The 13,248-nt window shown below is 42.4% G+C and overlaps 1 protein-coding gene across 4 annotated transcripts in view; it reads right to left on the bottom strand.

The window, feature by feature from the left end:
• TCF20 (transcription factor 20) overlaps positions 1 to 13,248 on the bottom strand; it is a 111,850-nt gene that overhangs the window by 12,192 nt on the left and 86,410 nt on the right. For all 4 annotated transcript variants that reach the window (XM_058741131.1, XM_058741134.1, XM_058741132.1 and 1 more), the window contains exon 3: positions 3,523 to 3,616. In XM_058741131.1, coding sequence (XP_058597114.1) covers positions 3,523 to 3,616 — 94 coding nt within the window. The remainder of the gene's footprint in view (positions 1 to 3,522; positions 3,617 to 13,248) is intronic.

Raw genomic sequence — 13,248 nt, 5'->3', positions numbered from 1 at the left:
AAAAAAAAAAAAAACCACGAAGCTTAAACTAGAAAGAGAATGTAGCCAGGGGCAATAATCGTGACAATGAGAAAAGGCAGTGGCTGGCTCTTGAGGGAGAGGAATGAATGGCTATACTCTGGAATATGCTGGACCACAACCCAGGGTGAATGACAGCTCCGACTCAACAAAGAAACATGGAGGGGAAAGGAAGAAAGAGAATGGAAAGGACCGACTAAAACCCAAGATCCCTGAATTGACATCTTAAGGCTGTCTTCTTACTCGCTCTGGCCAAGCAGCGTCCCAGCCACCAGCTGCCCTTCAACGTGCAAATGCATACTTTCATGAGAACTTTGGCATAATAAGCATTATCTTTCTGGATCTTTCTGGTGTTCAGCTATGCCTCCTATGGAAACTTGGAAGGAAAATCAGAGAGGGAAAGGAGGAATAAGAGAAGGACTTGTGAGGCAGAGGGCCTGCAGCTCCAACAACCACAATGGAAGGAAGCAGCATCCAGATAACACACTTCTCCCTGCGTCTGTTGGATTCTACTCTGTGTGCCTCACGCTGCTGTACCTGCTTCCGCCACCTGCTCGGCCATGCCCTCCCCTCTTCCCTGCCAATTCTAAATCAAACCTCACCTTCTGGGGAGAGCGGGGCTGCCTCCATGGAAGGAGGCACTCCTTCCTCAAGCACTCAGGCATAAGAAGCATCCTGCCACTCGCTGCCCTCTCGTGGACCTTCCCCTTTTTCTCCCCCTCCTTCCTGAATGAAAGTACAGTAAAACCTTGGTTTGCGAGCATAATTCCTTCTGGAAACATGCTTATAATCCAAAGCACTTGTATATCAAAGTGAATTTCAAGAACCATTGGCTCAGTCGTGATGTGACATTCGGCGTCACGTACTACTTGTATTGTGAGACACTGCTCACTTATCAAGTTAAAATTTATTAGAAATGTTTGCACAGAACAAGTTCCTCACAATCCATGGTTTTTACTATATTATGAGGGCCGCTGAGGTGAACCCCTTAGTCACATGCTCAACAAGTTACAGGTGAAAATGTCCACTGTAAGGACAGGAGTCTAAAAGAAGAGGACTTTCCCAGGCTAAAGCTCTGAGTCAAAATTTAAGGCGTCATTGGGGCACTTGGGTGGCTCAGTCGGTTTAAGCATTCGACTCCTGATTTAGGCTCAGGTCATGATCTCACAATTCGTGAGATCACGCTCCGCACTGGGCTCTGTGCTGACAGTGCAGACCCTGCTTGGGATTCTCTCTCCCCCTCCCCTACTTGCACTCTCTTTCTCTCTCTCAAAAGTAAATAAATACACATTAAAAAAAAGTTTAAGGCTTCTGGGGCGCCTGGGTGGCTCAGTCGGTTAAGCGTCCGACTTCGGCTCAGGTCATGATCTCATGATCCATGAGTTCGAGCCCCGCATCAGGCTCTGTGCTGACAGCTCAGAGCCTGGAGCCCGTTTCAGATTCTGTGTCTCCCTCTCTCTCTGCCCCTCCCCTGTTCATGTTCTGTCTCTCTCTGTCTCAAAAATAAATAAACGTTAAAAAAAAAAAAAAAAGTTTAAGGGTTCTGCATCACTCACTGGATGGAACTTCCTGGACGAAAGTTTCCCCTTCTTTCAACAGTTACGACACTGCAAAATACTACTCTGATCACATCAACAGACATGGAAAAAGGAAAAACTGCAGTATCCTTTCATGATAAAACCACTAAACAAAGAACAGAAGGTAACTTCCTCAGCTGCATCAAGAACATCTATGAAAACCCCATAGCTATCATCACATTTAATGGGTCAGAAATAAGGCACGGATGTCAGCTCTTGCCATTGCTACCCAACATTATGCTAGATGTTCTAGCCAGGGCAATTAGGCAAGAAAAAGAAATAAAAGGCATCTGATTGGAAAGGAAGAAGTAAAACTACCCATTTGCAGATGACATATCTTGTATGTAGAAATCCATTAAAAAACTATTAGAACTAATCAACGAGCTGAGCAAAGTTGCAGGATACAAGATCAATAACAAAATCAAGTGTGTTTCTGTATGCTCACAACGAACAATGTGAAAATTAAAGCAGGGAAACAATTCCACTCACAATCACACCAAAAATAGTAAAATACTTAAGAATAAATTTAACAAGTGTAAAACTTAAACTGTGAAAACTATCTCGTCTGGTCATGAGTTGGAAGACATACTACTGGTTAAGATGGGAAAACCCCCCAACTTTACCTGCAGATTCAGTGCAATCCCTAGAGCTCCAATGGCTTCTCTGTACAGAAACAGACCAGTTGATCTTAATTAAAATTCACAGGAAATAGTAAAGGACCCAGAATAGCCAAAACAATCTTGAAAAAAGGAATAAAACTAGAAGACTCCCACTTCCCAATTTCAAAATCTACTACAAAGTTACAGTAATCAAGACTGCGTGGGACTGGAGAAAGTCCAGAAATAAGCCCATCCGTCTATGGTCAACTGGTTTTTGACAAAGTTGTGCCAAGATCATTCCACAAGGAAAAGAACAGTCTTTTCTACAAATGGAGCTAAGACAACTGAAATCCACATGGAAAGAATGAAGTGGACTCCTACTTCACACCATATATAAAAATTAACTCAAAGTGGACCAAAGACCTGTGTAAGAGCTAAATTCTTAGAAGAAAACATAGGCATAAATCTTTGTGATTCTGGATTAGGCAACAGTTTCTTAGATATAAGAAAAGGCAGGGACGCCTGGGTGGCTCAGTTGGTTAAATGTCCGATTTGAGCTCAGGTCATGATCTCACGGTATGGATTCGAGCTCCGCATCAGGCTCTATGCTGACAGCTCGGAGCCTGGAGCCTGTTTCGGATTCTGTGTCTCCCTCTCTGTCCCTCCCCCGCTCACGCTCCATCTCTTCCTTCCTTAAAAATAAACATTAAAAAAAAAAAAAAGTGAACAACCACCTAAACGTGCATCGACTGTTAAATGATAAATAAAATATGGCCTAAAATATGGTGTCCTTAAAATATGGTTTGGCAATAAAAATGAAGTAGTGACACACGTCACAACATGGATAAACCTGAAAAACATTATGCTAAGGGACAGAAGCCAGTCATAAAGAGTATGTACGGTATGATTCCACTTCTACAAAATGCCCCAGAACAGGCACATCCATCAAGACAAGAAGTAGATCACTGGTTGCCAGGGGCTGGAGTGGGTGGAGGGCGAGTGACCGCTAATGGGTAGGAATTTACGAGGTGATGAAAATGTTCGAAAACCGATTGTGGTGATGGCTGCACAATTTTGTGGATCTACTAAAAACCACTGAATTGTACACTTAAATAGTGAATCATGTGAATTATATGAATAAAACTGTTATTATGACCCCATTTCACGCCTTTTTATTATCCTCTCTGCATTCCTTTAGAGTTGACAAACAGAACAGGGTCAGAAGTGACAAAAAGAACTATAAAGAGAGGAAAGAAGGCAGGGAAGGAACCAAAATGTACATCCCGCCCTTCAGATGCTCTGGATAAGGGTACGTAGTCCCGTCTTACCTGCGTCAATGGCACACGGGTAATGGTATCGGAAGGAGCAGCCTTTGTTGTAGCAGCCCAAGGTGGCACCTGCCTCCTGGCAGTGGGAACATTTCTGGAAGGAAAGAAGTGCACCACATCAGCATTCCAGAGTCACCCTCTCCTCCAGGCCTTCCTTAAACCCCATCTGTCATACCTCAGTATGTCTCTGTGGTTACAGGTCTGTGGTGGTGGTGGGTGGGGGGTGGGCTGGTCAATAGCTAACCTGCCACCCACTGACCACACGGTGGAAAGGATCCAGCAGGAATGTTTTAGGCCAGGCCTCACAAATGTCCACAAACAGATCAAACAGAACACCGCGGTGGGGCAGGGTCCCCAGACTCGCCTATGGTGCTCCTCCTGCCCACCCACCCGCACACATTTGCCTGTCCTTTCCTCGTTCCTGCCGCATCCTAAAATGCCAGCTCTTGCCTGTTTATTTCTGCTGTGAAAGTCTGGGGTAGGAGGAGAGGGTAAGATAGTAGAGTTATATATAAACCTTTTAGAATTAAAAGTGGAATTTGGTTTCTAGTTCTTGTATTTGTAAGATTTTATTTTTATTCTACTTTATCCCAAATGCCCAATACAAGTATATTTCCCTTTTCAAAAAAGATGGGCTCCTGTGTGCAAATGGTATTTTTATACACAAATCCTATTTTAAATGCGCTAGGAAACCTGCCACAAATTTCTGGCTAAGTGAGACACTATTCTGTAATTGAGATGCTCCCCCTTACATGGGCAGGTTTCCTTAAAGCGGGCACATCTCTATCATCCTGTGATGCGGCGGCTGTGAGCTCCCAATCCTGTCCGCATAGGAAATGTGACCTATCAAAAGTCATCGTTATTTGTAAAATTCAACCAACTTGGCCCTACCGAGAAGGATGCAGACTCTTCAGGTGGCTGAGGCACACCGCGATAAGGCTACCTGCAAGGCCCAGACACTTGTTCCTGATTCTAGGAAAAGTACCATGAAAAAGTTCTCCCTCAGCAGTCATACTTGTGGAGAGGAATGGCTCCCCACACATGCCCTCGTGCTCCCTGAGACAAAGTGCCTCAACGGCACCCCCTTCTCCCTCTTGTCTCGTGCAAAGGCAGGACCCAAGTGGCAGCCTCCCAGGGGACAGTGTGGTCCCCAGATCTGCAGCAGTTAGGACCGCCTCGCCAGTGGGAGGAAGCTCGCCTGGATGGTGCCGTGGAATGGGCGGGACGCCCGGGACACCCCAGCACAGAGTAGCAGGCCCAGGACCAGGGAGCCGGATCAAGCTTCCCTGGTGCTGACGCTACAACCACACTAGCGCCAGCGACCGCAGAGCCCGAGTGCCCCCTGTGCAACGGGTGTCCCTGCGTGCCACTGACGCACACCCGCTCAGTCAGCCCCGTCACCTCCACTCTCCCTCCAGATGAGGTGCTTGAGGCACCAGAGAGAGTGTATTCGCTCCGGGTCAGAGCAGATCCGGGCTGACCACCCCTGGCATCCTCCAAAGACAAACTCGGCTGGAATAGGGTGGTAAGACAGGTCTTTCGGGGGCTCTGCCTTCCTCTCAGAAGACCAACATCTTTCTGAGTGCCGGTGCTGGGTAAATGTTTGCCCTGTGCCCTCGCACCCTTGCCAAGGCACAAAAGATTACTCGGCCTGGAATAAACCAAGGGCAGCTGGCAGCATTCTGAGTGGCCCGGGACCGTACCTACCTTTGTCAGTGCCACAGAGCACCTTCAGGACAAAGGGAACATGGCTGATTGGTCAGGGGCCCTGCCCGCAGCAATTCCTGCTGCCTCACCTCTGACTCCAGGAGCCCCCAACAGTCAGGTATCCAGAGCGCTTGTGCTCCAGGCCCTCCCTACCCTGGAGAGTGAATCTCATTCAGTGGTGGTCATTTACAGGTGGGTGCAGCAAGCATTTCTGGAAGGAAAGTCTGCAGTTTAAGGAACTTCTAAGGAAGTTTCACCCCTCTTAAAAAGGGACAAGAGGCAGGAACAGGCTGTCTTGCTCACTCGGCCCCTGTGAGGATAGGATGGTAAGATCTGCTGCAATCTTCATATCACCATGAGGGGACAGCTGTGAAGATAAAGCCCAAGCTGCTGAGGACAGCAAAGTGACAGGGTGGAGGGAACCTGGACCTCTGAGACCCTGCTAAGGATTACATTAACTAGGTCAGGGACCAACCCATCTCCAGACTGTTAAGGGGGAGGACACTTAAAAAAAAAATCACTTTTGGGGCACTTGGGTAGCTCAGTTGGTTAAGCGTCGGAGTTTGGCTCAGGTCATGATCTCGCGGTTCGTGAGTTTGAGCCCCGTGTTGGGCTCTGTGTTGACAGCTCAGAGCCTGGAGCCTGCTTCTGATTCTGTGCCTCCCTCTCTCTCTGCTCCTCCCCTGTTTGCGCTCTCTCTTTCTCTCAAAAATAAATAAACATTAAAAACCTTTTAATAAATAAAAAAAAAAAACAACAGACATTCTACACAGACCCCCTATGAAAAGCAACCTGGAGAGCAGGATTTGTCATCACCCAAGTTCACAGACAGGAAAAGGAAGCAATCAAGCTTGGATGTGAACAAGGTCCATTTCCTTTCTACCTCAGCACATGACTCTGTCCCCTGCAGGGCTCCTCAATGCTCCCTGCCCTGAACCAGCCCACAGACCACAGGTACTATCTTTTGCATAAAGAAAGCAAACTCACCACTCATCAATGATGATGCTTGTTTCTTTCAGTTAAAAAGCATAATTAATTTACTATATTGCATCCAGAGGAGAAAGATTCCGTTATGGTATACTTGGGTCTTGAAGAAAGGACATTAAAGAGTTTGTTTTGTATGTATGTATGTATGTATGTATGTATGTATGTATGTATGTATGTATTTCAGTGGTTCTCAAAGTGTAGTCCTTGGACCAGCAGCATCCAAGCATCACCTTGGAACTTGTCACAAATGAAAATGTTGGGATTCCGGGAAGACGTTGGGGTAGGCAGGACCAGGAATCTGTCTCCCTACCTGGTCGACAACTGAACTGGCCAAATCTGTCTGATAGAACTATTTTGGAACTCTGGTGTCTGTTGTAGGCGTGCAACTTTCAGGGGAAGACTTGGGTGGTAAACTGCAGCTAATTTTGGTCAGTTCCATCTCCTGGCACAGTGGCATCCATCTCCCGTTCACAGCCAAGCTCCAGGCAGCTGTGCACACGATCCTGGAGCAGGTTGCACACAGCCTGGGGGAGCCAGGGTGGGCAAAAAGAACCCCATCCTCCAAGTATCAGTGTATTGGGGGGAATCTCTGTTCTGACTCATTATTGCTTCAGATCACAGAGGTGCAGATGGAGGTGGCCAACCACGCTGTACCTCCCCCTGACTGTTGTAAGCCCCTCCCCCTCAGGCTGAAGGGACTTCTAGGAGATTTAAAAGGCTGGCATCCTCTCCTCACCATTTTTTGCTTTTTTCCCTTCTGGGAGCTAGACATTAAAGAGTAGGATGTTAAAAGAACAGCTATATATTTGGGTGCAATTAGAAAGCGACCCATGTGTTCCCACGGAAAGGCTTAGTAAAAGACCTGAGAAGGCTTGAGTGACACCTCAAGCTGATCCCAGACACAGAAACAACATACAACAATTGAAAACAAACAAACAAACAAAACCAAAACAATTAACAACCTCCCAAAAAGCAAAGTTTGGGGAAGGGGGAAATATGATTTTCAGAGTGATCACATTATTAAATTCAAATTTCCAGTGTTCAACAAAGAAATCACAAGACATACATAGAGACAGGAAAGTACAGTCTATTTGAAGGAAATAAATTAAACAACAGAGACCTTCCCTGAAAAAGACCTAACGGCAAGTACACCAACGACTTTAAAAGAACTGTCTTAAAAATGCTCAAAGAAAGAGAAAGTTAAGAACACAATGTGTGAACAAATAAAAATAGCAGTAAAGAAGTAAAGAAAACCTAAAAAGATACCAAAAGAAATTCTTAAAGCTGAAAAGTGTAACTGGAATTTAAAAATTCACTAGAGGGATTCAAATGCAGACTGGAGCAGGCAGGAGAAAGAATCAGTGAACTTGAAGATAGGACGATGGAAATGATGGAGTCTGAGAAACAGGAGGGAAAAAAAAAAAAAGACTGAAGAAAAGTGAACAGAGCCTAAGGGAAACCATTAAGTAGACCAACATAGGCAGTGAGGGAGTCCCTGAAAGAGAAGAGAGTGGAAGGGGCAGAGACAATTTTGGAATGGCTGAACACTTCCTAACTCTGATGAAAGACATAAATATAAACATCCAAGAAGCTCAATGAACTCCAAGAAAGACGAACTCAGAGACCTACAGTGAGACACATTACAATCAAACTTTCAAAAGCCAAAGAGAGACTCTTGGGAGAAGTAAACCATCATAAGCAATCCTCTCTGTAGGACTACTTGCAGATTCCTTATCAGAAACTTTGGAGACTGCAAACAGTGGGCTGATACATTCAAAAATCTAAAGAAAAAAAAAAAAACTATCAACCAAGAATCCTATATCTGGCAATGCTGTCCTTCAAGAATGTAAGAGAAATTAAGACACTGCCAAATAAACAAAAACTGAGGGAGCTGATGGCCGCTAGACCTGCTCTGCAAGATATACTCCAGGGAGCCCTTCAGGGTGAAGCTGTACAGAGGAATAAAAAGCTTAATAAAGGTAAACACACTGGCAATTATAAATACAGGTGCTATAGGAGCAATGGCTTGTAACTGCATTTTTTGTTTTTCTACATGATTTAAGAGACTAATACAGCTAAAGAAAAAAAACCCAATTAGTGTAAAAGCTAGTACTACTGTTAACTTTGGTTTGTGACTGCAAATCTTGTTTTCTACATAATTTAAGAGAACAATACATTTAAAAACTTATTAGTTTATGTTTTGGGGCACACAATGTATAAAGATGTAACTGGGGGACATCAACAACAGAAAGGACTGGAGCTGCAGAGGGGCAGAGTTTTTGCATGTTATGGAAATTAAACTGGCAAAAAAATAGCTATTAAATATATAGGAAAGGAAATGACAAAGGAATTTAAATTTTCCACCATTAAAAAACATCAACAACACAGAAAAAGACAGTAATGCAGGAAATGAGGGACACAAAAACCATAAGACATCTAGAAACAAAATAGCAAAATGACAGAAGGGGCTCATTATCATAATTACTTTAAATGTAAATGGATTAAACTTTCCAGTCAAAAAACAGAGACTGGCAGAATGGATATAAACTTATGATTCAACTATATGCTATGCATAAGAGTCTTACTTTAGATACAAAGACAAAATTGACAAAGTAAAAGGATGGAGATACTCCATGCAAGTAGTAACCAAATGAGTGGAGTGGTATCCTATTATCAGACAAAACAGACTTGATGGATAGAAAAACCAGACAGAAGAAAGAAAACAGAGGACTTAACCTTATAAAGCAACCAGTCTAACAGACATACACAGAACATACTACCCAACAACCGAACACACATTCTTTCAGTGCACACAGGACACCTTCCAGGACAGACCACATGTCAGGCCACAAGGTAAGTCTCAACAAATTTAAAAAGATATCATACAAAGTATCTTCTCTGAGCACAAAGAAGTTCGAAATGAGTGACCAAAGGAAAACTGGGAAATTTAAAAAACTGTGGAAATTAACATACTTTTAAACAAAAAGTGGATCAAAAAAGAAATCACAAGGGAAATAAAAAATATTTAGAGACGAATAAAAATAAAACCACAACATATTAAAACTTTTGGGATTCAGCAGAAGTGGTGCTAAGGGGGAAATTTATAGCTATAAACACTTACATTAAAAATACGATCTCAAAGCAACTATCTACCTTTATAACTTAAGGAACTACATACAGAAAGAAGAACAAACTAAACCCAAAACTAGCAGAAGGAAGGAAATAAAAAGGATTAGAATGGAGATAAATGAAACAGAGATCAACAGCAGAGAAAAATCAGTGAATCCAAAAGTTGGTTCTTTGCAACACTCAACAAAATCAACAAACCTTTAGTTAAATGGACTAAGAAAGAGATAGGAGACTCAAATTACTAGAATCAGAAATGAAAATGGGGGCAATACTATTGATTCTACAGAAATGAAAAGGATTATATAACAGTACTATAAGCAACTGTATGCCAATAAATTGAATAACCTAGAAGAAATGGACCGATTTGCAGAAACACAAAACCTACCAAGATTAAATCACAAATAAAATACCTGCATACACACGTAACTAGTAAGGAGATTGAATCAGTAGTAAAAAATCTCCCCACAAAAGAAAAGCCCTGGACCTGATGGCTTCACTGGTGAATTCCACCAAACCTTTGAACTATTTCAACACTGAACTATTTGAACTGATACCAATTCTTGTGAAACTTTCCCCCCAAACTAGAGGAGGGAACATTTTCAGAATTATTCCAAGGCCAGCATTACCTGATACCAAAGTCAGACAAAGACATTATATATATAAACAACAATAACAACACAAAAAACAACAAATATCCTTTATGAATATGATATAAGAATCCTCAATCTAAATACTAGCAAACAGAATTTAGCAGCATATTAAAAGGATTATATGCATGACCAAGTGGGACTTAGTCCTGGAATGCAAGGCTGGTTCAACATAAGAAAACTGTTTGTTGTAATACATCACAACAGTATAAAGGAAATAACCACAGATCAACTCAATTGATGCAGAAAAAGCATCTGACAAAATTCAACACACTTTTATGATAAAAACACTCAACAGAATAGGAATAGAAGGAAATTACCTCAATATAAACAAAAGACATATATGAAAAACCCACAGGGAATATCATACCTAAAGGTAAAAAGATGAAAGCATTTCCTCTAAGATGAGGAACAAAGAGAGGATGCTGGCTTTCACCACTTCTATTCAACACAGTACTGGAGGTTCTAGCCAGAGCAATTAGGAAAGAAAAAGAAATAAGAGGTGTCCAAACTGGAAAGGAGAAGTAAAATTATCTGTTGGTAGATGTTATGACCTAATATGTAGAAAACAAACACTAGAGTCCACAAAACACCTGTTAGAATAAATGAATTCAGCAATGTAGAAAGATACAAAATCAATACACAAAATATCAGTTGCATTTCTATACACAAACTGAATAACCTGAAAAAAATTACACACACTTTTGATTTTCAATAGCATCAACAGAATATTTAGGAATTAACTAAAGAAGTGAAAGACTTGTACAATGAAGATTATAAAACATTGTTAAAAGAAATTAAAGAAGAGATGAATAAATGGAAATCCATCCATTTTCATGGATTAGAAGACTTCATATTTAATTAAAGCGTCAATACTACCCAACGTGATCTGCATATTCAAAAAAAAATCCTTTTTTTTTTTTTTTTTTTTTAAAGAAATACCTATCCTGAAATTCATTTGGACTCTCAAGGGACCACAAATTGCTAAAATAATCTTGGACAAGAAGATAACTGGAAGACTCCTACTTCCTGATTTCAAAACTTACTACAAAGCTACAGTAATCAACAGTGTGGTCCAGGCATAAAGACAGGGATATAGACCAAGACAACAGAGCAGAAAGCCCTGAAGTAAACTCTGGCATATAGAGTCAAATGATTTTTGACAAGGGTGCCAATACCATCCAGTGAGGAAAAAAGGACAGTCTTTTCAACAAATGGTGCCAGGAAAACTAGATATCCACATGCAGCAGAATGAAGTTGGACCCTTACCTAACACTATATTAAAATCTTAACTTAAAATGGGTTAAGAACTTAAATGTAAAACCAAAACAATAGAACTCTTGGAAGAAAACATAGGGCAAATGCTTCATGACATCGGGTTTGTCAGTGATCTGTGGTTTATGACACCCAAGGCCCATATAACAAAAGAAAAAAGACAAATTGGACTTCATGAAAATTAAAAAAAATGTGTGCATTAAAAGACACCATCACCAGAGTAAGAATGGTGATTTACACGATGGGAGAAAATATTTGCAAATCATATACTGAATAAAGCATTAAAATTCAGAATATACAGAGAATGCCTAAAACTCAATGGCAACAAAACCACCTATTTCAAAAATGGGCAGAGGCCCTGAACAGACAGTTCTCAAGGCAACATACAAATGGCCAATGAGCACATGAAAAGATGTTCAACATCACTCATCAATAGGAAAATGCAAATAGTAAGATGTCACCTCATACCCATCAGAATAACTACTATAAAAAAAACAAAAAAAAACAAAAAAAAAAAACAACCCAAGGGCACCTGGGTGGCTCAGTTGGTTGATCGTCTCTTGATTTCAATCAACTCAGGTCACGACCCCAGGGTCATGGGATTGAGCACCATGTAGGGCTCTGTGCAGTACACGGAGCCTGCTTAGGATTCTCTCATTCTCTCTCCCTCTCTCTCTCCCCCTCTGCCTCTCTCTCAAATGAAAACCATACAAAACAAAACAAAACAAAACCCCAAAACCAACAAGTGTGGCAAGGATAGGAAGGATGTGGAGAAAAGTAGAACCCTTGGGCACTGTTGGTGTGAACGTGAAAGGAATAGCTACTGCGGGAAACAGTATGGCAATTCCTCAAAACACTCAAAATAGAATTATCGGGGCACCTGGGTGGTGCATCTGGTTAAGCGTCTGACTCTAGATCGCGGCTCAGGCCATGATCTCACAATTTGTGAGTTTGAGTCCCTCATTGGGCTCTGTGCTGGTGATGTGGAACCTGCATGGGATTCTGTCTCTCCTCCTCTCTGCCCCTCCCTGGCCTGTCCTCGTGTGCGCGTGCTCTCTCTTGAAGTAAACTTAAAAAAATAAAAAATACAAGTAGAATTACTGTATGATCCTACAATTCCACTTTTGGGCATACAGACTCAGAAATGAAAGCAGGGTCTCAAAGATATTTGTACACCCGTGTTCACAGTGGCTCTACTCACAAGAGCTAAGATGTGGAAGCGACTCAAGTGTCCACTGACAGATGAGTGGATAGGTAAAATGTGGTGTATACACACAACAGAGTATCATCCCGCCTTAAAAAGGAAGGAATTCTGATGCCCTGTTACAACAGAGAAACCCTGAGGACACCATCCTCAGTGAATTGCACCCGTCAGAAAAAGACATATACTGTATGACTCTACTTACATGAGATAGCCAGAACAGTTAAGATCACAGACACAGAAAGCATAATGGTAGCTGCCATGATCTGGGGATAGGGAGGAGAGAATGGGAGTTAGTGTTTAATGGGCACAGAGTTTCAGTTTTGCAAGATGAAGAGTTCCAGAGAAGGAAAAGGAAAAAGAAATGTAAATTCTCAAGGCCCATCTCAGTCTGTGCCGTGACAAGTGTCCACGCAGTTCTGACGCGCAGTACAATGTGAGAACCCTTGGTCCAATTTCAACTCTCCAACTTTTTAGCTGAGGAAAACAAAGACCCAGAGACGTGCAAGAACTGGCTGGGCTAGGATTTCAGGTGTCCTGGGAGCCATTTAGTGCTTCCCTCACTATACTTCTGTCCCCTACTGACCAATACCAATGTAGATTATGGGGGGGGGGCGGTGACAGGCAGAACTACGCCCCAAAATGTCAAAGATGTCCAACCTCATTCCCAGAACCTGCCACCTTACATGGCAAAGGGACTTTGTAGATGTGACTCGGTCAAGGATGCTGGGATGGGCAAGAGCATGCTGGAGTCTCCAGGTGGCCCCAATCTAGTCATGG

This window comes from Neofelis nebulosa, chromosome 8 (assembly GCF_028018385.1).
Source record: "Neofelis nebulosa isolate mNeoNeb1 chromosome 8, mNeoNeb1.pri, whole genome shotgun sequence".
Taxonomy (NCBI): domain Eukaryota; kingdom Metazoa; phylum Chordata; class Mammalia; order Carnivora; family Felidae; genus Neofelis; species Neofelis nebulosa.
The sequence above is the reverse complement of the archived record's forward strand: the minus strand, read 5'-3'. Positions and strand labels throughout refer to the sequence as shown.